Consider the following 20,925-nt stretch of genomic DNA (forward strand, 5'->3'; position numbering starts at 1 on the left):
TCGGCTGTGAAGGTCACAGTGTTGATGTTTTACATATAGGCAGCTACAAGATATTTAACTTGGTATTTTTGATTTTAAAAACTCAATATAAACTTAACGTGGTATATACTAAATGGATTAAAACTGCTAACTATCTCCAAATGTAATTGTAAATGGGGAATCGTTGAACAGGTCGATTTCTAGTGGAATCCTGCAAAGATCAAATTTTGGTCCTTTGCTTGTTAACATTCTTATTAATCATCTTAAAAAACCCAAACTCATTACTCATAAAATTGGTGGATGACAAAAACATTGGGAGTGCGGTAAATAATGAAGAGAGGACACTGATACACAGCAATCAGTGGTAAGCTGAGTAGAGGCAAACAGTATGTATTTTAATATGGCTAAAAGTAGACATTAGGAACAAAGAATGCAGGGTATATTTACACTATGGGGGACTCTGTCCTGGGAAGCAGTGATTGTTTTCTAAAGGTGGGGACCATGATGGATAACTAGCTGAACATGAGTTCCCAGTGTGACACTGTGGCCAAAATGGCTCATGTGACCTTTGTTCTATAAAGAACTCTTGAGTGGAAGGCACCGTATATACAGCACTGGTGTCACACATTTTGAATATTATGTTCAGTTCTGGTGTCCACAACTCAAGAAGGAAGGTGACAAGTTGTAGATAGTTCAAAGAAGAAGCAGAAGGAGGATAGAAAGCATGCATAACAGTGATAGATTTAAGAAGCTCAATTGATTTAGCTTCACACAAAGACGAAATAAAGGGGTGACTTGATTATAGAGGTTGACCCTCTGAAATCTGGGAGTCCCTGGTCCAGCAACATCCATGGTCCTATCAGGCCACGGGTGTTGCTAGATCAGAGAGCCCCAGCCCAAGCCAAGAAGGCTGGTGACAGAGGGCTTGGCAGTGTCTGGGAAGTTGAGGAGTTGTGGCTGGGAAGCTGGTGGCCCATGACTGGAGTTTGGGAGCAGTAGCTGGGGCCAGAAAGCCAATAGCTGGTATTGGGAAGCCACAGGTGGCAGACAGGCAGCGGCTGGGTCTAGTGGCCAGAAGCAGGCCGACAGTTGGGAGGGGAGCCAGGATCAGGGCTGGAGACCAACAAGGGAGCATTGGCTTCCCCTGATCTGGCAAAATCCCTGGTCTGGGACTACTCAGGTCCCAATGTGCTGGACCAGGGAGATCCCAGGTGTACTCAATAGGAACCTACTTGGGGGACAAAGTTTTGAAAATGGGCTCTTCAGTCCAGAAGAGAAAGGTTTAACAATCCAGTGGTTCGAAATTGAAGCTAAGTGCATTCAGGTAAATAAGGCACCACTTTAAATCTCCTTGCAGCTTGCACTGCTTCCCACAGCTCCCATTGGCTGGGAACGGTGAACTATGGCCAGTGGGAGCTGCAAGGGTCCAGGCCTGGGCACGGTCAATGTCTACAAAATGTCCTGCAGCCCACCGGTGGATTACCCTGACAGGCCGAGAGTCAACATTTGCTGATTTGTGATGATCACAATCTCCCCTTCCAGCCTTGGAATCTATGACATCATGAATTAAAGGAGGTGGCCTTATGCCATCTTTATATCCCCAGTTTTGGCTGAAGGTAGATTGCAGGTGGCTAGAGTTGGTATAGTCTCAGGGATGCCCTACATTGTATCTGTTCTGGGACTTAAAGTGTCAATCTGGCAACTAGGGATTGTTGGGGCACAGCATTGCTCAAGCTCTGTCCTTCCTGCTGTCTTGGAGTGCCTGGATATGTGTGGCATAGAGCTAGCTATTGTGGAGTGATGTCCTTTTGGGTGTTCCCTCATTCTGTAGGAATATTCAATTAGCTGGTAAGAAGAGCCAGGGATTGGCTCAAACTGCTAACCTAAATTAAAAGACAAGTTGTCATGTTTACATTGCTATTTTAATCTAGGTTAGCTAACACAAATTAAGAACACACTTTTCTCCCAGTGGAGACGTATCATTGTGTGATCTAGGCACGGACAGCTGATTGAGTCTTTTCTCTTTTGAATCATCCCCCTAGGAATATACCTTACTTAGAGACAATGCAACCAGAACGAAAAATTAACTAATAAACCTTAGCACTACAGATTCACTGCACAGTACAATAAAATATAATGTGTACTTCCTGGAAAGAATAATATCATTTACCAATAAAATACTAATAATTGGAAGGGAACAGATTGCTTTTAATACTTTGATACAATATCTTCAGACTAATAACAGTCATGAAATTTTTTGATCAAGTATCTACGCAAGTATTCAGAAAGACCCCCACAGCAGATTGTGCATATTGCTAAAACCGGGCACTTCGCTGCAATAGACTGTGACAGTGTTTCAGTCTCATCAAGAAAAATCAATGGATTCTAACTGCAAATAGAGAGGTGTGCAGTACTGTCCGGTAGAGAGGGGGCTTGGCCACAAAAGACCAGGATTTGATCCAGATGGTTTAGTTTTCCTCTCAAATTTTGAGGGTTTTGGATAAGGGGATTCAGTGTGGCTTGTTATAAGCAGAGTCCCTAATTATGAAATACAAAGCCACAGATTTTGTCACCAATATGCATGGATTCTCATATTAATCTATATGATTTTAATAATGTGCCCAACACCATAAAAATTAATGCTTCCCCAAATAACTTGTCATCTGATAGTCTGATATAAGATGCCTGGGAAAGCCTAAAGGCAGGAGCTGGGTTCTGCCATAATCAGCAACATTTAGTGGTACCTTACTACATGATTACACTGATTGGGCTAGATGCTTTAGCTTCACTGAAGCCAACATTGCTAAGGGTGACAGAATCTTGCTTTACCTCTGTGTGCTTATTGCACAGTGATGTAAATGTTGAACATCTCTAGTCCAGCACTCTCATGTTCAGCAATATCTGTATACTGGCATGATTTTAGTTACCTGAAGAACCACTTAACACAGGTGTGACCAAGTTTCCTGAGGTCCCATGAAGTTTGTTTACAGCCACCAGTCCTGGGTCTCAGTGCTCTGTGCTGTTATTTATCTGTAATTTATCCCTAAAAGTCTTCTAAGAGCCCAGTAAACAGTGGAAATGTTGGTAATGCTGCTAGATAATATTGACCTCGTGTGGTCCAGCAAATTCTCTGGTTTGGCCCCAGTCAGTTCCTAGGGGTGCCAGGCTAGAGAGGCTCATTCTGTGTATAGGACCTGGGAGATTATAACTTGTAGGAAAGATAAAAGCTCATGTTCCTCTGGCCATCCCTCTTTGACAGGGGAAAGGGAACAGTGTGCCACAACCAAACACCAGAAGAAATTACACAGAGCATTCTTTTTTTCAGGCAATATATGAGGAAGCTTTATCATCTGCCACAGGGCTAGCTCTTAAATATCATTTCCAATATAGTAAAGTTTAGTTACTCAAGACACTGCCAGGATCAGTCTTTTGGAAAACCATTGGGATACTGTGGAGGCAGCAGAAGTGAACAGGGGAAAGCAGATTAAAATTTTGAAACAAGCTGGTACCCCTTCGGCAGAGCACCTTTCTTTATTAGAGGAAAATGTAATTTGCCACACAATAAGCATTCACTGAAAAGCATTCACGAATAATGCCAAAGGCACTAAAAACACCCCCAAGTAGCAGTATAGCCTCTTTCAGCCCATGGGGAAATTATCAGAACTACCTAAGGAAAACCTATTCTTGTAGAATGAGCATCCCAGGTAGTGCAGATATTGTAACAGTAAGTCTTCCCATTGGCCTATGCTAGGCAAGAAAAGCTCTAGGCAGCTACCTCCAACGTGGTGTAGCCAGCAATCAGATGCCTTGTGAGCCCAGAAACTTAGACTCCTGCCTGAAACAAGGATGTTCCCCATCACAGGACAATAAACTATCTCCACTAAACTTCATCTGCTTCGATTAAATTGTCAACACCATAGCACAAGATCGTGCCAGACTTTACACCTGTAACATTCAATGAGCACTCCAAACCCTGATTTTGGTCTTCCTCATAGAGCTGGGCAGCAAATATTTTTCCTATTCCATGAATATTTTCCAGAGTTCAACATTTCCTCCCATCGTGAATAAGGATGAAAATTCAAAATCTCAGAAATATTCATGAACTGCTCTACTCGCTTATACCAGAATAAAATCAGAGATGGATGGAACTAGCCCACTGTGCAAAACCTGTGTGACATCACAATTAAAGCCTTGGTAATGGATTTCTCGGAAAAAATTTTGATTTTCATTACCCTTGGACTTCAATGCCCCTTTTTTTTCATATTTGCTTTCTTTGATGTTCTGGAATACTTGCTGTGATGGCTATAGAAACAATGTTCAGATACTGCACAAACTACTCTTGTGTATGAAATTAATGTCGATGTCTGTGAGCTTATTACAATTTTGATTTTTGTGAGGATGTGTTCTTTCGTATTTTGGAGTCTAGCTTTACATTTTTATTTTATCTCTTATTTCCTTTCTTGTGGGACTTGCAGACATTTTCCCTAACACACTCTGTGGTAGCAACCATGACTCAGGGATGTTAGACAATAGATATTATTTTATTGTCCTTTTGCTGGACATGTGCATATTTGTTTTTTTTCTCTTTCATTTAATACTTTGTTTCTGATGGCTGTCTGTAAAACTCTGCAACACAGTCTATAAAAACCAAATAAAACACAGCACAAAAGCACCACTACAATCAAGAAACGGACATCCACACCATATAAGTTCAGCCAGGGGTTGAAATGCATTTCATACACTACATATAGCATTACCTAAACAAGAGATGAAATTCTGACCCAAAGAAATTCATGAGAGTCTTATTATTGACTCAAGAGTGCCAGGATTCCTTCCAAGATATTAAATGGCTGAAACAACCAATGAGTAAAAAATAGCAGTATATCACGTCTTACTTTTCAACAACTCCACAGCTTTTTTGTGTGCTATTAACACTAAATTATTACTGGATGTTCTCAGAAGACAGCACTATAAATGGATTCCTTGAAATACCGAAAAATATTCACACATCAGAAAAAAAAATTAGAGAGCATAGTTTCCTGTCTTCTTGATGAGTAAAAATCAATTAGCTTATTAAATCAGTCATTTAAGATTACGGACAAAATCAGTTTAGGGAAAGGGAAGTTGTTTACATTTATCTTCTCTCATTATCTTCACTATTATTTGTCAGTAGCAGTTGAGCATGAGAAGTAAATGAATGCTCCTCTTGAAAAGGTGAATTGCATTTGGCCAGACTGGAGATTTCATTGTTTTGTGTGAATTCTAGGTTGTAAGTTGGACAGAAGCTTTCCCAAGTGTCACTGAAGTTTAAAAGGCCTGGATCACACTTACACACACTTGTGCCAAGGGATGGTAAAGGAAGGGTTAGATTCTGCCCTCAGAGAGACATATTATCCATAATGTTCACTAAAAGCCTGATTCTGGCCTTTTTTACAGCAGTTTTACATCACTGTAACTGCAGGGATGTCAGAGATGTTATTAATGATTTACATCAGTGTAAGTGACAGGCAGACCAGGCCCTGTGTATAACCCCAAATCTGCATTATATAATTTTGCACCTCAAATTGGAGAGTACAAGAAAGAATTCCAGAAGAATGGTGATTCTCCATCATCTGCTCCCTGTGCCTTATCCCACATGGACCTACATAACTTACTGTGGGCTCAGTGATCTTAGGCATGACCCTGACACTGGCTCCCATAAAACTGCACCACCCCATAGAGAGACCCAGTGGAAGCACTATGTCCCTGAGATTTGAGCTGGACTCACAATTCCTTCCCTTCCTTCCTCGTTGCTCCTGATGTATAGTCAATGCCTGGTGGCTTATATCAGCAGCAAGTTAGCAGACACACCTCTCTGGCTCATGGGAGGCTGGGCACTAAGTTCTGCCCATTCCTCACTCCTCCCCACCCACCAGTTCCAAAGAGAGTCTAAGAGGGTATACAGGTGCTTACTTTTGTGTCCAGGGAACTCCTGTAGGAATACCAGCTATGGTGGGGAGAGGAGGAGTGTGACTCTTACTCCCCTTAATGCCTGTGCAGGACAAACCACAATCTAGCCCTATCTTACTAATAAGACTTCAAGAATAGCTCTAAGGAAAGGAAATGATTTTCAGCCTTGCATGTGAACTCTGCCAATTTAAAATTATGATGTTAGCCCCAGGAAGCAAGTTCCTAGAGCCATGGGAAGCAAGTTTTTTGAATCTTCTGCTAGATGCTCTTTTCCCTGCATTTGCTGACTTGATGCTCCCCATATACAATGCCACCCTTCTGAACTTTTATGGCACATCTATGAACAGTTCAGCAAAACAAAAGCAAAGCCAGTTGATATGCACATTGAGTCCTCTTAATTAATATTATCATGATTTGAGGAAATCTTTTATATATATATATATATATATCATGTAAGTAAATTCTCCTCCATTCCTATAAAACAGTACTGTACCTTGAATGTGTCTGCACTGCTGGAATTAAACAGCTGGTGCTCCCCAGATCCCAGGATAATGGGACCAGAAGCTTTGTTTTCTCCATAAACGTAAAGGGACACTGTTGCTGTTGTGCCAGCTGTTTGGAAGCCTCCAGTGGCTACTGTAATCTTCCAGTCTCCTTCTGCAGAGTAAAAATCAAATGGAAACACTTCTAATCACAGTAACTGCTAGGTGGTTGGGTAGCTGCCTACTACAAATCATGCATGGCCAAGACCAGGGGAGTTTAACTACTGTGCACCTGAGAAGCAATAAATGTTGGGAGACATGCTGGCTGAATTGCGGAATAATGTTTGAAATTCAGGTTAAACTGGGATACGGATCCAACCGCTCAGAGGTTTATCTTGGTCTCCTCCTTCAGTATGCAAAGTTAAGGTGGAACTCTCATGAGAACCAACTGCTATCATCAGACTTCTGGCAATTTCCCACTTGGGGTATCCATGATGGTGCAGGCAAGGGACAAGAGGGGGATCCTTTCCCACAGATTTGGATCACAATCCTGGGAGCTGCTCAGAAATTCCACAGGAACAAAAAACATCAGAACATTTCAAAACTTTAACAAATATTTGAATTAAGCAAATTATCCTCATCTTGTTTCTTTATCCTGCCTGACTACTGGTGAGTCATGTAACCAAGCACTTGAGTTGCCAGCTGGCAAGCGTAGGATTGAGATCATCTGTGAGTGGATCTCTGTGTTAAAGGAAAGGTCAACAAAAGTTTGCGAGCCACTGACATAAGGCATTCCTGATCGCTGTGTACATTAATGCCATTTCTTCTGCCATACACTGCAGACATTTTATATAAACACCTGCAACTGGTGTAACACAAATCTCATTACAATCAGTTCACAAACAGAAATCGTGCTCCTAGATCTGATCAGCAGGAATCATGAGCTCTTGCCCATTCCTTTCATTGCAGGTTTTGTTCTATATGTGCAACAGGTTCCACCTAGTGACTTACTTGATATTGGAGAAAGCAAAGTAAAATCCTAGCCTGCAGACTTGGAGAGAGAAATGCTAGGGTACACACTGCAGTTTTATTAATAAAAGCCTTGGGTTTGTTAATTGCCACATGAGTCAATGCTCATGAATAAGAGAGAAATGCTTTGTCTTGAGCCATGGATCTCCTGCTTCCTGGGAGGAGTTGGAACAGTGAGTTTGAGTTCCTGTTTCCATGCCAGTAAGGGCTGGGTTCCCTCTGAAAGTGGTACGTCAAGCTTCTGGGGGGGAACAAGGACCTCTGGTGAGATTTTCAAACACACAAAGGGAACTAGAGACCCATTTTCCATTGAAAAACAATGGCAGTTGGGATGCTAACCCCCTTTTGTGACTTTGAATTTTTCCCCTTCACATTAATTTCCAAAGATCCACTTTCCTAGCAAAGGAACCACATTTAGAAGTTGCAGAAGACACAGACACCTCCAATGGAGGGAGGATTATTCAAAAAATACTGACTAGAAGAAAAAGTAATGGAAAGGGAGATTCTAAAGGACTCCCTGCTCCAGCAACTTAGTGCATCAGATGCCTTTTAAAAATGAAAATCAATCTTTTCTGTTTCCCGACAATGTAATTTTAATTTTCAGAAAGCCCAGACTACTCTGGGGTCCTTTGGCTGACAAAGAATGAAGTCTCTTCTCCTAAGAGAGAATATGATAAATGAAGAACCTTACTGACAAACAATAAAATGCAGCATGTTGTACATCAATTCAAATTCTAAGTCCCAAATTTGTGAGGAGACATTGACATACTACATTTTTAAATGGGCTTAAAGACATTTTGGGGGGCCTGGATTTCTATGTGTCCTCAATGATAGTGTCCCAAGTACCTTTTCACCTACATCCTAATGACTACTCTACCAACATCAATACATGATGTTGGTAGAGAATTTTCTCCTGAAGTACACTTAGTGTGGAGCTGTTGTTCTTGGGAGTTTTGACGTCAGTGATGGTTAACATGTGTCCTTAAAGCAATATAGAATTAGTGTTCCCAAGTTTTGGTTTTCTGTCTAGTTTTGGGACACGCAGGGGAGAGAGCCTACAAGACAACTCTTACAACTAGAAATGGGCCCAATCTGTAAAGTTCATCTGTGCCTCCTGACCAGAAACTCCCAAAGATGGGAGTACTTGAACTCAGGTTTAAGTTTGGAATGTTATGCTAGATAGGGCCATCAGTGAAGTCCAAATCCTAACCTCACCCATGTCTGACTTTTCCCAAGGCATGCTGGCAGTCTTGGTTTGGACCCATCTTGCTCACACTGAACTCCTACACATTTTGAAATATGACTTCTTGTTTGATATAAGAAGAGATGCAGGTATAAAAGGAGAGTGAGTAGATGGCAGTGAAAAAGACAACAATAAAGGCAGACAAGAAGAATGATACAGAGATGCAGATCTCAACAGTTTCCATTCCCCATCTGAAACCAAATGCCCAAACCAATGGGATGGGCTACAGAATCAGTGAATTTTTCTCTCAATATTTCATAGTAGAGCTGTTCCACTCTGGGTAAGTAACTGAACATTCATTAGGCCAGAGTGAGACTGGCTCTGTTTCCCCATCTAGCTTGGGATGCTGGGGTCTAGGTTCAAGTCCTTTCTCTGATTCAGGATGATCAGATACTTGAAACTAGTTGAGAACTGAAACCACTAGGCTAGTGGCTATTACGACATTGTCTCAGTTCCAGCATAACCTAGAATGAAGAAATGTGTCATCAAAACCAATAGGCATCCACAGAACATTTTCATTTAAACAGAAAAAAGGGTCGTTGGATTTTTATCAATCTGCTCTACCAGCCAGCAAGATGGTGCTTCATTCTGGTTCTGGATCAGGATGAAACTTCTCAGCTCAGAGTGCATCATGAACTTGCTTCCCTGCCCCTCACCATTTTTCTATATGCAGCGATTTGGCAGAAGTTACTGACAGAAGGGATGTCCTGGAAAATGTCTGTTAACCGATCACAACCACACACAAAAGCAGATCGAAAGAATGATCCACTCTGTCAACAAAAAGTGGCCAAACTACCCAGCCGCTCTCTCGACAGAATGGCCAACCGGAAGCTCAGCAAACAGGGCTGCCCAGTGAACTGGAAGACCTGTCTGTCAACAGAATGTCCTCTGGAATGTCTACACAACTTTTTTTGTTGACAGAAACTGTCAACAAAGGCATTATCCCTCATCACGGAGAGGCAGAACGCTGTTGGCAGAGATGCCAAGTTTTGTCAATGTACTGTCAACAAAATGACAAAACCTGCTTTTGTCAACAAAACTGCCTAGTGTACATGTAGCCATAGTGTCCAGTTTGTGGCTACAGGAAGGACAAAATAGAGTTCCTTCTAAAGCTGATGTAAAGGTAAGAACCTGTTTAGTGGAACTATGGCAGTACTAACGAGTGTGATACGGTGAAGCAATCCTTAGTACAAAGCCCAATAAATGGGGAGAAAATGTTCTAAGAAAGGCAATAAAAGGATTAAGGCACAAGGAATTGTTATTTAAAAGAAAATTTGCATAGGTAAATGTGGATTTGAATATAATTTGCATAATAGAAATAAAATTTATAATTAACAATCTGCCTTCGGGACGCCTTTTGAAAAGAGGTACTTGGGTCTCGGTGGATATTTTGATTGCTACAGTGAATTATGTACACATTTTAAAACTTTCTCCTGACAGCTTCTAAATTATCGCTAAAATTACAGCATAAAGTATTCCTCACAGCCAGGGGGAACGTTGTGTTTTTTTCAGATATAGGTAATATAATTGTATCAGGGCAAAAAAGTCAATCTAGACAAACAAGAAATCACAGGCAGAATTGGAAAATGGAGAACTAAGGGAAAGAGTTAATTATACATGGCCTTGGTGACAAAAGCCACAGAGCCATGATGGAAAGTATTAACTACAGAAAATAAAATCAAGATGAATCTTCATTCATTACTAGGAAAATTATAAATTCCCAGATCCCCCATGAAAGACCCCAAAATTATTGGCATGAAAAATGACAGAACAAGAAAAAGAATTTGAAAATAGCACAGTTCAAGTGATTTATCAGTTAACTCAAAATGAAGAGTTCCGGGCTTACGGAAACAGTCAAGCTGTGTATTGTAATTAAAATTTGAAAAGCAAATGAAAAGGCAAAAAATGTGCAAGGCAGGTAGTTCCGAAACATAGACACTCTTGATTAGAATACAGAAAGCAGCAGCAAGATTTACCATTTGCTTCAACTTGCATTTTTAGCTGACTATTTATTTGCAGTTCTGCCAAAAATAAAATATGAAGTACAGTTAGTAGAAGACCTGGCTGGTTCCATTAAAAAAGGTGGAGGGAATGCTAGTGTGATGTTAACCCTTGGCATCCTACATATGCAAATCCTTTTGCTCTTCACACTATACTATACTATACTACACACAATACTACACAACACAACAACACAGAGATATAAAACCTTGCCTGTGAAATGGAACTGGGAAGGCTGCAAAAGAGTTAATAGTGATATTTTAAGTATAAATTCAGCACAAAGATTCTGAGCAAACAATACAAATTATTTATTTAGTTTCCACAGTGTAACAATAACCCTTACCTTCAGGGTAGAGCTCGATTTCTGAGTGAATTATTCCCTGGGACATAAATGGAAGCCATCTGAGAATAAACAAGCAAACAAGAAAGAAGACTGGAATCGATTTGTTCTTCCTTGCATGTAACTGAATGATCCAAGGGTTATTTTGCATGTTGAACATGTGTAGTAGCTGGTGAATTGTCTCTTGACACAGTACAGTTTGATACACAGGAGCAGAGAAGTAGCCCTGTTAGTCTATATTCTAACAAAACAAACCAATAGTCATGTAGCACTTTAAAGATTAACAAAATCATTTATTAGGTGATGAGCTTTTGTGAAGCAGACCCACTTCAGATCTGGGATATAGCATTTCCAGAACAGGAATTTAGGTTATATTACACAGATGTCCAAAAGAACTGAAATAAAAACTGATAAATCAGATACACAGAACTGAAGCGGGGAGTGAAGGGTACAAGATGCTAAGTGTCCTGCCTGACATCATTACGAATACCAGAGGAAGGGAAACAGTCCTTGTAGTATGTGAGGTAACAGCTATCTCTATTGAGGCCAAGTGTTCATGTATTGAATTTGAGTGAAAACCCCAGTTCACATACCTCCCTTTGTAATCTGCTGTTACAGTCTCTTTGTGGTAGGATGCATATTCTCAGGTCTTTAACAGAAGATACGTATAATGATGATGTACAAATTCAGGCCTCAATTGTACAAAGGGACTGTATGACTTTACGAATCCTTGCTGACACAAACAGTAGGGCTGTAACATTCATGAGGGTTTGGTGTTGAGGACCCTTGAGAATGTTGAATTTTGTGAATATCATTTTACCATTATCTCCATGGTGCAAAAAATACCATGGATAACTACGGCGATCTTGAGGTCCTACAGATGGACAGTTCTGGTAGCAAGCAGCCCCATGAAGCTGCAAGGTAAAACTTTGCAGCAAAGTCCCCTTTGCGTGTCCCCCAAGCTTGCTGCTTCTGAGGGTCTGGATGATTCAGTTCCCTCTGAACCTGGACTTGCTGCCTGTGGCGATGTGAACAGAACTGTCTCCTGGTGCCTGTTCAGGGTTCCCTCCTGGAGAAGGAGGGCAACTTTGAAGGGGATCCGTCGCCCTCTCATGACATCAAACTAGGCCCTGCTTTTTAGGGCTAAGGAAGGCGTGACCCATGCTGCACAAGACTCAGGGCCATTTCTGGGTCTCAGCAGAATTTAAGCCAATCATTTTAACAGGAATGGACTGAACTAAGAGCACTTATGAAACTCTAAACTTTGGGCCCAGATCAACATTTGTTTACTTCTTCTTCAGCACAAATGAATCATATTTCTTAATACAGAACCACTACCTGGTAGGCTTCTGGCTTGTTTACATGGTTTCAGGTTAGTGGGCTCAGTTACCCCTAATGTGACTCCCACTTCCATGGAATTACACTAGGGATGAATTTAACCTAATGGGGTCAAGTCTGGATATTTGCGCCAAGCCCAATTAATCTGGGATTGTGCAGGGCTTTTTCAGAGAGGTCAAGTGGGATGAGATCTTCCCTCACTCAGCAGCAGAATCTCTTGGGTTGTTCCAACCTCAGAGCTGCAGTAGTGTGTGACTGATGCCTGCTTGGCATGGGTCTCTCCCTCCCTCTAGTGCAGCTGGACCAGCTAGTGATCGATGAGCCTATAAGCCTGCTACAGTCTTAGCAAAGAGACAGACGTCTTCTAACTTGTGCTAGGGAGGCTCATGCACTGAACTCCAGGGGTCCCAGGTTTGATCCCAGCCCCTGACGACCAGGGGCTGTTGATGTTACAGTTGCATCCCTCCGAGGAGGGAAGTAAAATTTTGTAGTCAGAACTACAAAGTTGCAGTTATGTCCCTCATCCAACACTCATCAAATCTCCCTTATGTGTCAGATAGAGGAAGCCCTTCTGATGCTCAGCTGTGGGGTATGCAGAACATCTGCACTCCTGACATGTCTCCTTGCCTCCCACATTCTGACAGCAGACCAGTGGTAGTTCTTCTGCCTATTGGGCAGTATACCCCTCCTTGGTATGTGCAAAACAATCCTTGCCTTACACGAAACAAAAATGATTCAGCTAAAGGCCCGAGAGAAAATGTTCTAGTTCTGAAATCTTCTCCGCTCGGCAGAAAAGTCAGAGCTGCAGCTGGGTGCCTCAGCCTCTCTTGTTTGCAACTTTCACCGCCACACGTCTATTGCACACCAAGGAACAGCATGAAACTGACAAACCAAAACAGAGGGGTCTGCAACAAGGAGAATGGATGCTGAGAACACCCAGAAATCATTAACAGTGGCACCTGAGGAAAAAGGTCAGTTAATCCCCTGCTAACTATTTTGCAATTTTTATTTTCAGAAGACAGGAGCTTTGATGTAAATGAAGGAGAAGATAACGTTTTCTAAAGATGTATTTTATGATTTTCTGACTGAAACCAGAAATTGTTAAACACTGATCCATTTACACATTGCTTTTCACATTCTTGTTTCCTCTCTCTTGTCTGGATTGTCCTTACAGGTACCTTTTCTCTCTCCATAGTAAGTCTACTGCAATCTCAGCATGAGAGCCACTTTATTAATCAGTACTTACGGACTACTCTACAGTGATGTAGTGGGGACTTGATCCTGTATGTTCTGAGCCTCCAGCTAAGCTCAGCAAAGCACTTAGGATATGCTTAATGTTATGCTATACATATAGTCCTATCTATCAGGGTTGGACTGCAAGTGCCTGGGCACCTTCCAACCAGCTAACTAACAGACACATTTCCAGAAGGTGCTGAGCACCCTCAACTATACAGCGAAAGAAGCTCTTACCATTTCATAATACAAGATCCTAAGAATTTGAATATGTTAATGATATTTATGCTGTTCTCTTACTAAAAACAGAGTGTACAGACAAATTCTGTAATCTTCAAAGGTGAAAAAGTGTTAATTTATAATGTTTAAAACCCCAGACGAACTAATGGGTTAATTATAATCCATGAGGATGGCTGGGTTTTGCCTTGGCAAAATCAGAAAATCAGGAATTTATGTTAAGTCAGAAAAAAACATCAACTCTTTTCAGGTTAACTGAAAGAAATAAGTAATATGGTATCTTACACTATAGAGCAGAGAAATAAAATATAATCTTCCCGCATCAAATTAAAAATAAAGGCATGAGGCCATGAAGATGAAACATGTCATAAATACGTCTGATGAGCAAAGCAGTCTCCTTCCTTGAGATGAGAGCATTGTATTTCACATGTGCATTCTGGACAATAAAGAAGCCATCCTTTGGTGGTCCTGCTGCCCTATTTTAAACTCTCTTCAGTAGCAGTGTTCTTTTTATAACAGTTGCAAAAGGTAGAAATGATGTGACTTCTATTTCCTTTTCACCTTTACTCTCTCTGCTGCTGAATATTTTCTGCTGACCAGCCTCCTAGGTGCTAATTATCCCAGAACGAATATGTCAAAGTACTCTGCAATACATAGTGTCCCAGCCATGTGACCCACTAGACGATGGATTTGCTACTGAGCTGATTTTCCTAGTTTGAGCTAGGCAGCTGGCCTCATTTCTCTATAGAACCTTCCATCTGATTAATGTTGAACAGTTGTTTATTACTTCTCACAGAGACAATATTGATGAAACACTCACTAGTATGTGCCCAAACCCATGTCCCTTATTCACTTATCTCACAGTAGAAGAGAGGGTGTGCACATCTTTTTATTGCTGCTCTAAAGGACGAGGAACTTGAGGTACAGTGAGTTTCAGCACGTTGCCCAAGTGTACATAAATCAGCACTAGATTTTGAAATACAAATTAAGCAACCTGACACCAAATCCAGAGCACTGTCCATTGGGGCACGTTGCCTCCCATCAGTCCACTGATTTCCGGGAGTCTACTCACATAAGATTATTCACATATGTGAGGGTTCACAGAATAAATAATATTATATGCTCCTAAGCGTGATTTTGGTATCCACAGCTGGCCTTATTTTTTTTGGTAAATGGGAAAAGGCTGGATGATGTAATATTTCTCAATGGCTTTAGGTGTGCTGATGTACCTGTGGTGAGGGGATTACATTGATTTAACAGCTTAATTTAGGTAACCACCAGAAGATTGTTTCCCTTGTTGGTGCCTCACTCATCTCACCAGCAATGCTCTTGTTGCTCATGAAGAGAACACATGCTATTTCTAGATTTTATGGGGACAATTAGGTTTTAATTTAAGAACCCTGTTTGCATGCTTTATCTTTGCTTCTTGTATGGGAAATCCCCACCCACATTCCTAAAGCATCACTCCACACGTGGCAATGATACACTTGCCCAATGTAGTAATATAACATTATAAACCACAGTCAGCATTTGGCACGTGCTTCTTAGCAATCACTAAGTTAAGCAATCAGTGCTGGAGTGATAAATAAGATGGGTTTATCTGCCTTATCTCAGGAAAAAACAAACTGAGCACATCTATAGGATAAGTGTTTCACACAGGCCTGAAGATATGCAGCCTTAAAGGACTCTATGGTATTTGAGAAGACGAGATAGTTTAAAAAGAAAAGGACTGTAATGTCATACTACCTCTCACAGTTGAAAATGTATTCAGAGTCCTTCCCAGCTTTTCTGATGATTATTTTCTCACAGTACCAGTACTGTGCCTTGGTGCTGGCCTTGCAGTGCAATAGCACCTTCTGCAGCTTTCCCAGAGATACAGCTTCCATTTCAAACATATCCACCTAGAAGACAACAGTTTAGGCAACATTTCATAAAAGCAGTAAGAGGCTCAGTATTTTAAGGGGATCAATTTACTTCTCATTACAGCCAAGGAAAGAATTCCCATTGGATATAATGGAAATTGGAATGTTGCCTAAGGGGTGGATTCAAAGACCATCAAAATTAAAGATCGGAGGGGTAGCCGTGTTAGTCTGGATCTGTAACAGCAACGAAGGGTCATGTGGCACCTTACAGACTAACAGAAAAGTTTTGAGCATGAGCTTTTGTGAGCACAGACCCACTTTGTCAGATGCTGGTCATGGAAATCTGCAGGGTCAGGTATAAATAAGCCAGAGCAAGCAAAATTAAAGAGTGTCTTTTCATTGACTCAGTGGATGGTGGATCAGATATTAAGTGAACAAGGGTTACCCAAAGCTAAAAATCAGTTTATAACAATAATGACAGAAACTTTACAGAAGCTACCATTAAAATCCTTCTCCAAAAGTAGTACAAAATTCCTCAGCACTGGCTCAATACACATTATAATAATCTCAAGCTGCATTTGGGATGATTACTTTACAATACTTTAACATTATTTTCCTAGAAAGAGAGATATTTGCTCCTTGTGGATTCTCCCCATCCATTTAAATGTCTTTACACTCAAGAAGCTGAACACTGACATGCCACTTTGTAATACTTATCCTTTTAGACTTATGCATAAGTTTGATGACGATTGCTTTAATAGAGGCATGCAGCTGATCAGGTGAAAGATTCAGGTTGGCCAAATTTTGACTTCATGAAGAGCATACAGTTATTTCATTCCTGATCTCTCTTTTTAACAGTATGAATCATGTATGACAGGAAAAACTGAAAGTATAAGTTTATTACATACATAGAGAGATGAAAAAACACTAAAAGTATGTTGAGGTTTTAAAGTCAAGCCCTCAAAAGACAGGAAAAGGACAATTATCTGTTCCTTATTAGGTATGTGTGTTCATCACATGCCCTGGTACTGGAAGTTTTTCCCTCATCAGAATCTGTAGGGAGCAGCTCTGGCACCCCCTGGAGCAGCACACACATGCTGTGGAATAAGGGGCACCACTGGCTCCCCAGCCTCCATTCCTTTTTGCTGGGCACTCTGACAGTGGGGCAGGAGGGCAGGTCATGTAATGGACATGAGCAAAACGTCTCAAAGAACACCAGATATGGTGTTCTTTTCTTCTTTGAGTACTTGCCCAAGTCCATTTCATAGGTGGTTGCTCCCAAACAATACTAACAGAGGTGGGTAAGAGTTCACAGACATACAGATTGCGATACAGTCTTATCAAACCCAGTGTCATATCTGGGTTGCTGTATGATGGAATGAAGCGCTGTGAACAGGCGAACAGAGGATCATGTTGCAGCCTTACAAATGTCCTGGATGAGGACATGTGCCAGGAAAGCAGCTGAGAATTCCTGAACACTAGTCAAATAGTTTCTGACTATTGGCAGCCATGGTACCCCTGCCAGCTTGTAACTTGTCTTTATAGGAGAGGTGATCCAGTTGGAAATCCTGTGCAAGGAAAGTAAGGGGGTCCTTCAGTCCTTTCCATTCTGGCACTGAAGATCTAGACAGAAGGCCAATGCCACCTTTCAGATGTCCAGTAAGTGAAGACCCCTCTCCTCACTGGTCTTGTACAGAAGAGGTGCGTCTTGATTGGTACCAGGCCTTTGAAAATAGTTGGGGTTGGTCCCAGAGTTCTTGCCAGGTGGCACATACCTCAAGTGGCAAGCAATGGTGGGACATTTCTCTCCATGTGGAACACTGAGGCGAGAACCCATGAGTAGATCCCAGTGGGAGTTTTCCTTGAGACCAAGGCACTGCTGGAGCTGATGTAGCCAGCACTGGGAGTGTAAGGGTCTCCTGAGCTGCTTGAAGAACTTGGAGCATCAACAGCATCTGATGCTGGCCAGGGCCTATACTGCTGTCTGGGTTTATAGCCAAAGTATAGGATGGGCTGCACTGCTCCACTTGGGCTGGGGCTTGACTTCCTAAACGGGGCACTGAGCTGCCCGCAGTGGGTTTTGGCTTACCCACCCCTCTTAGCTCTTTTTTGGGAGAAAGTAGATCTTTCCCTCACAATCTTTTTTGTCTTCTTGGCTGACCCATGGTGGGACTCCAGTGCCAGTTCGCGTACAGAGCCAGTAGAACACTGCACACAGAGGCCACCACGCTTGGTGAGGAGCTGGACTGCTACCCCTGCACTGGAGTGAGTGCTGACTCCCTTAGGAGTGCTCTCCAATTAATATCACGCTCTTTCGTTCTATGCTTAAAGGACTTGCAGATACAATATTTGTCACTTAAGAGCACCTTAGGCAGCTGACATGCAAACTGCTAATGAACACCAGCTATTTGCAGCAATGGCAGAGCTTAAAGCCGGGGTACAAGGGCACACCCCATCCCACAGCTGAGTCCCATTCAAAACTAAAAACTTCAAAACACCTACTAATGATAGCTAACTGTAACAACAACCATCTACAGCTATACTAAGTTCCATCTGGTTCATACGAGCAGAGAACAATACATTGCTAACCAAAGTGGCTGAACGTGCCTGCTCCTTCACTAGCGGCAAGAAGGAACTGAGGGTGGGGGGAGCTAGCAGCTCCAGTTATAATTCAGCATGTGTGTGTTACTCCATGGGACCCAGAGCTGCTCCCTTACAGTTACTGCTGAAGGAAAAACTTCCAGCACTAGTGCATGTAGTGAGCACGCACACCTAACGTGAAATGGACATGAGAGAGAATTCAAACAAGAATGCCAGAATTAGGGGTGTCCAGGCACCTTTACTTCTGCCCTTTTGGGTATATGCATTATAAGACATTCTTTAATTGTACGATCCTTCGTTTCATTCAAAGCACAAGATGGACAGTGCTCACTAAGCGGGTAACTAATATTTCTTTTTATCCTCATTCTGTATGCCTCTCCCCTGCTTTATTTACTGTACACCAATCAAACTTTACACTGAATCCAGAATTGTTCATTTCCTCCGGGTTCTTTTATGTTTTTTTGGGGTTGTTTTTTTTTCTTTTGTTTTGTTTTTTGGTGATGCTGACACTGCAGCATCTCAGCTCTTTACAAAGATTAATGAACTGGTGTCCACAAAAACCTGGTGAGGTGAGGTGGTATTATTATCCCCATGTCATGACTGAGTTGAAACATCAAGATTAAAGCCAAATTTGTCAAAAATGTCGTCTAATTGTAGATGCTCAGTTGGAGAAGTGTAAGGTCAGGCCTTTTGGAGTACACAGCATTTTATAGAGCTCCCATTAATCTCAGTTCCAGCTATGAGTGCTCAACAAATTAGCAATCAGAGCTCAATCATTTGAAGTTGAGTACCCAGAAAATGAGGAACACAGTTGCCATTTGTGAAGGTTTGGTTTAAGTGGTTTGCCCAGCATCATATTTGGAACACTGTGACAAAGAAAGAGAAAGAGAATCTATCAGAGGGGTAGCTGAGTTAGTCTGTATCTTCAAAACCAACAAGTCCTGTGACACCTTATAAACTAACAGATATTTTGGAGCATAAGCTCTCATGGGCAAAGACCCACTTTGTCAGATCTAGTTCTCCAGGGCAGCTATCTTAACCAGCAAATTATACTTTTAATTCCTACAATCCCCTGCCTCATTCACTACACACCTTCCAACTTTTGCAACAAATGAGGTAAAAAACTGAGGGTATGTCTACACTTGGGAATGAAGTTGAATTTGTGAAAGTCAAATTTGCAACACTTGATTGTATAAAGTCAAATTTGAGTGTCCACACCTGCTCACAAAGCTGACTTAGTGTGTCCCCACTACATTGCCTAAGTTCAACTGTTGCAGCAATACATTGTGGACACCTATGCCTTGGTTCCTGTAGCCCCATTGCATTGGGGGGGGGCGGTTGCCCATGTCTTATGGGAAAAAATGAACCACAAATGGCTGTGGGTGTGTGATGTCATCATCCCAGAGTGCATGGCCCTCACTGCCCCTGCAGTTGAAAACACCTAGCCATTTTTCTGAAGCCTGCCCCTGAATCAGGACATTTTGGTGACTTCCACCATCAGATCTGGCTATTTATGTGCCAGTCTGCCCAGCGCATGGTAGGCTGGCAAAGATGAGGAAGTAACAGAGGACAGCAAAGTTGAGGAAAGTGAGAAACTTGACATGTGGTGTCAATCCCACATATTAGGGTGTTTGCACTACCCCTGACTGGCAAGTTAACAGGTACCTCAGTTTTCCCCTGGTGAAAGAACACCTTGAGTGTGTGAGCCTCATGAAAAACCTGTACAGTAGCCAAAAGGATTGGTAAAGTTGTTCAGGCTACAATAATCTACAAGCATTTCAGGAAACCTGTACATTTACTTGTTTTCAATGGAGCCCATCATAAGTAGACATCTGGCAAAGTTAAGGAAGCAATAGATGATAGAAAAGTTGAGGAAAGTTGACCCCTTGAGAGTGTTGTCCAGCCCACATATTAGGGCATCTGTGCTCCAGCTGACAGGATAACAGGTACCTCAGTTTTCCCCTGGTGAAAGAACACCTTTCGCAGGGCAGGGCAGGCAGGGCAGGGCAGGGCAGTACATGCAAGAGCTGTTTTCCCCTGGTAAAAATGGAACAAATAGGCCACTGCTGCGACTGTGTAGCTCCCCTGAGCCACATGCTCTGGGAAGGTAGAGTACTACAGTAGTGATCCTAGGCAGGGGAGCGGGGAACCTAGAATATAGATGTGGCTAGGTCTGGCCCTCCAAAGCTCAGCCGGCAGGGGCCAGCTGAGGTACCTGTCGACATGGTGCAGTCACCAGAATACAGGTGCAGCCCCACCGGGGGAACCTTCCCCCGAGCACATTGCCTTATGTGGGTCAGCCAGTCCCCAGAAATCTTTGCAGTGGGGGAAACCTTCCCCCAGCAACAGTCCCCAGAAATATTTCCCACCAGGGGAGCCTTCACCCCACTCAGGCTAGGACATGCTGCTGTCTGGAGAGCATGGTCCACACTGCACCACCAGCATGGGGAGTGGCGGCATGAGGGCTAGACCCCCAACTGCATGGCACCTGTGAGAGGAGACTGACCAGTATAAATCTGAACAACAGAAAAGAAGTTTCTCAGCCTCTCCTACAAGCACAACCCCCTGCAGCCCAGCCGCCACATGGTGCGGTGGGGTGGGGATGCTGGCTTTCCAGATGCTGGGTGCTGG

At 42.3% G+C, this 20,925-nt stretch overlaps 1 protein-coding gene across 1 annotated transcript in view; it reads right to left on the reverse strand.

Annotated features, from left to right (window-relative positions):
* The window catches only part of RP1 (RP1 axonemal microtubule associated), a 318,221-nt gene that overhangs the window by 211,508 nt on the left and 85,788 nt on the right, over positions 1-20,925 (reverse strand). The window contains exons 21-24 of the mRNA XM_074985790.1: positions 15,578-15,732; positions 11,027-11,085; positions 10,659-10,703; positions 6,422-6,585 (exon numbers count right to left, since the gene is read on the reverse strand). Of these exons, the coding sequence (XP_074841891.1) occupies positions 6,422-6,585; positions 10,659-10,703; positions 11,027-11,085; positions 15,578-15,732 (423 nt within the window). The remainder of the gene's footprint in view (positions 1-6,421; positions 6,586-10,658; positions 10,704-11,026; positions 11,086-15,577; positions 15,733-20,925) is intronic.

The sequence above is a fragment of the Carettochelys insculpta genome, chromosome 2, assembly GCF_033958435.1.
Source record: "Carettochelys insculpta isolate YL-2023 chromosome 2, ASM3395843v1, whole genome shotgun sequence".
NCBI lineage: Eukaryota > Metazoa > Chordata > Testudines > Carettochelyidae > Carettochelys > Carettochelys insculpta.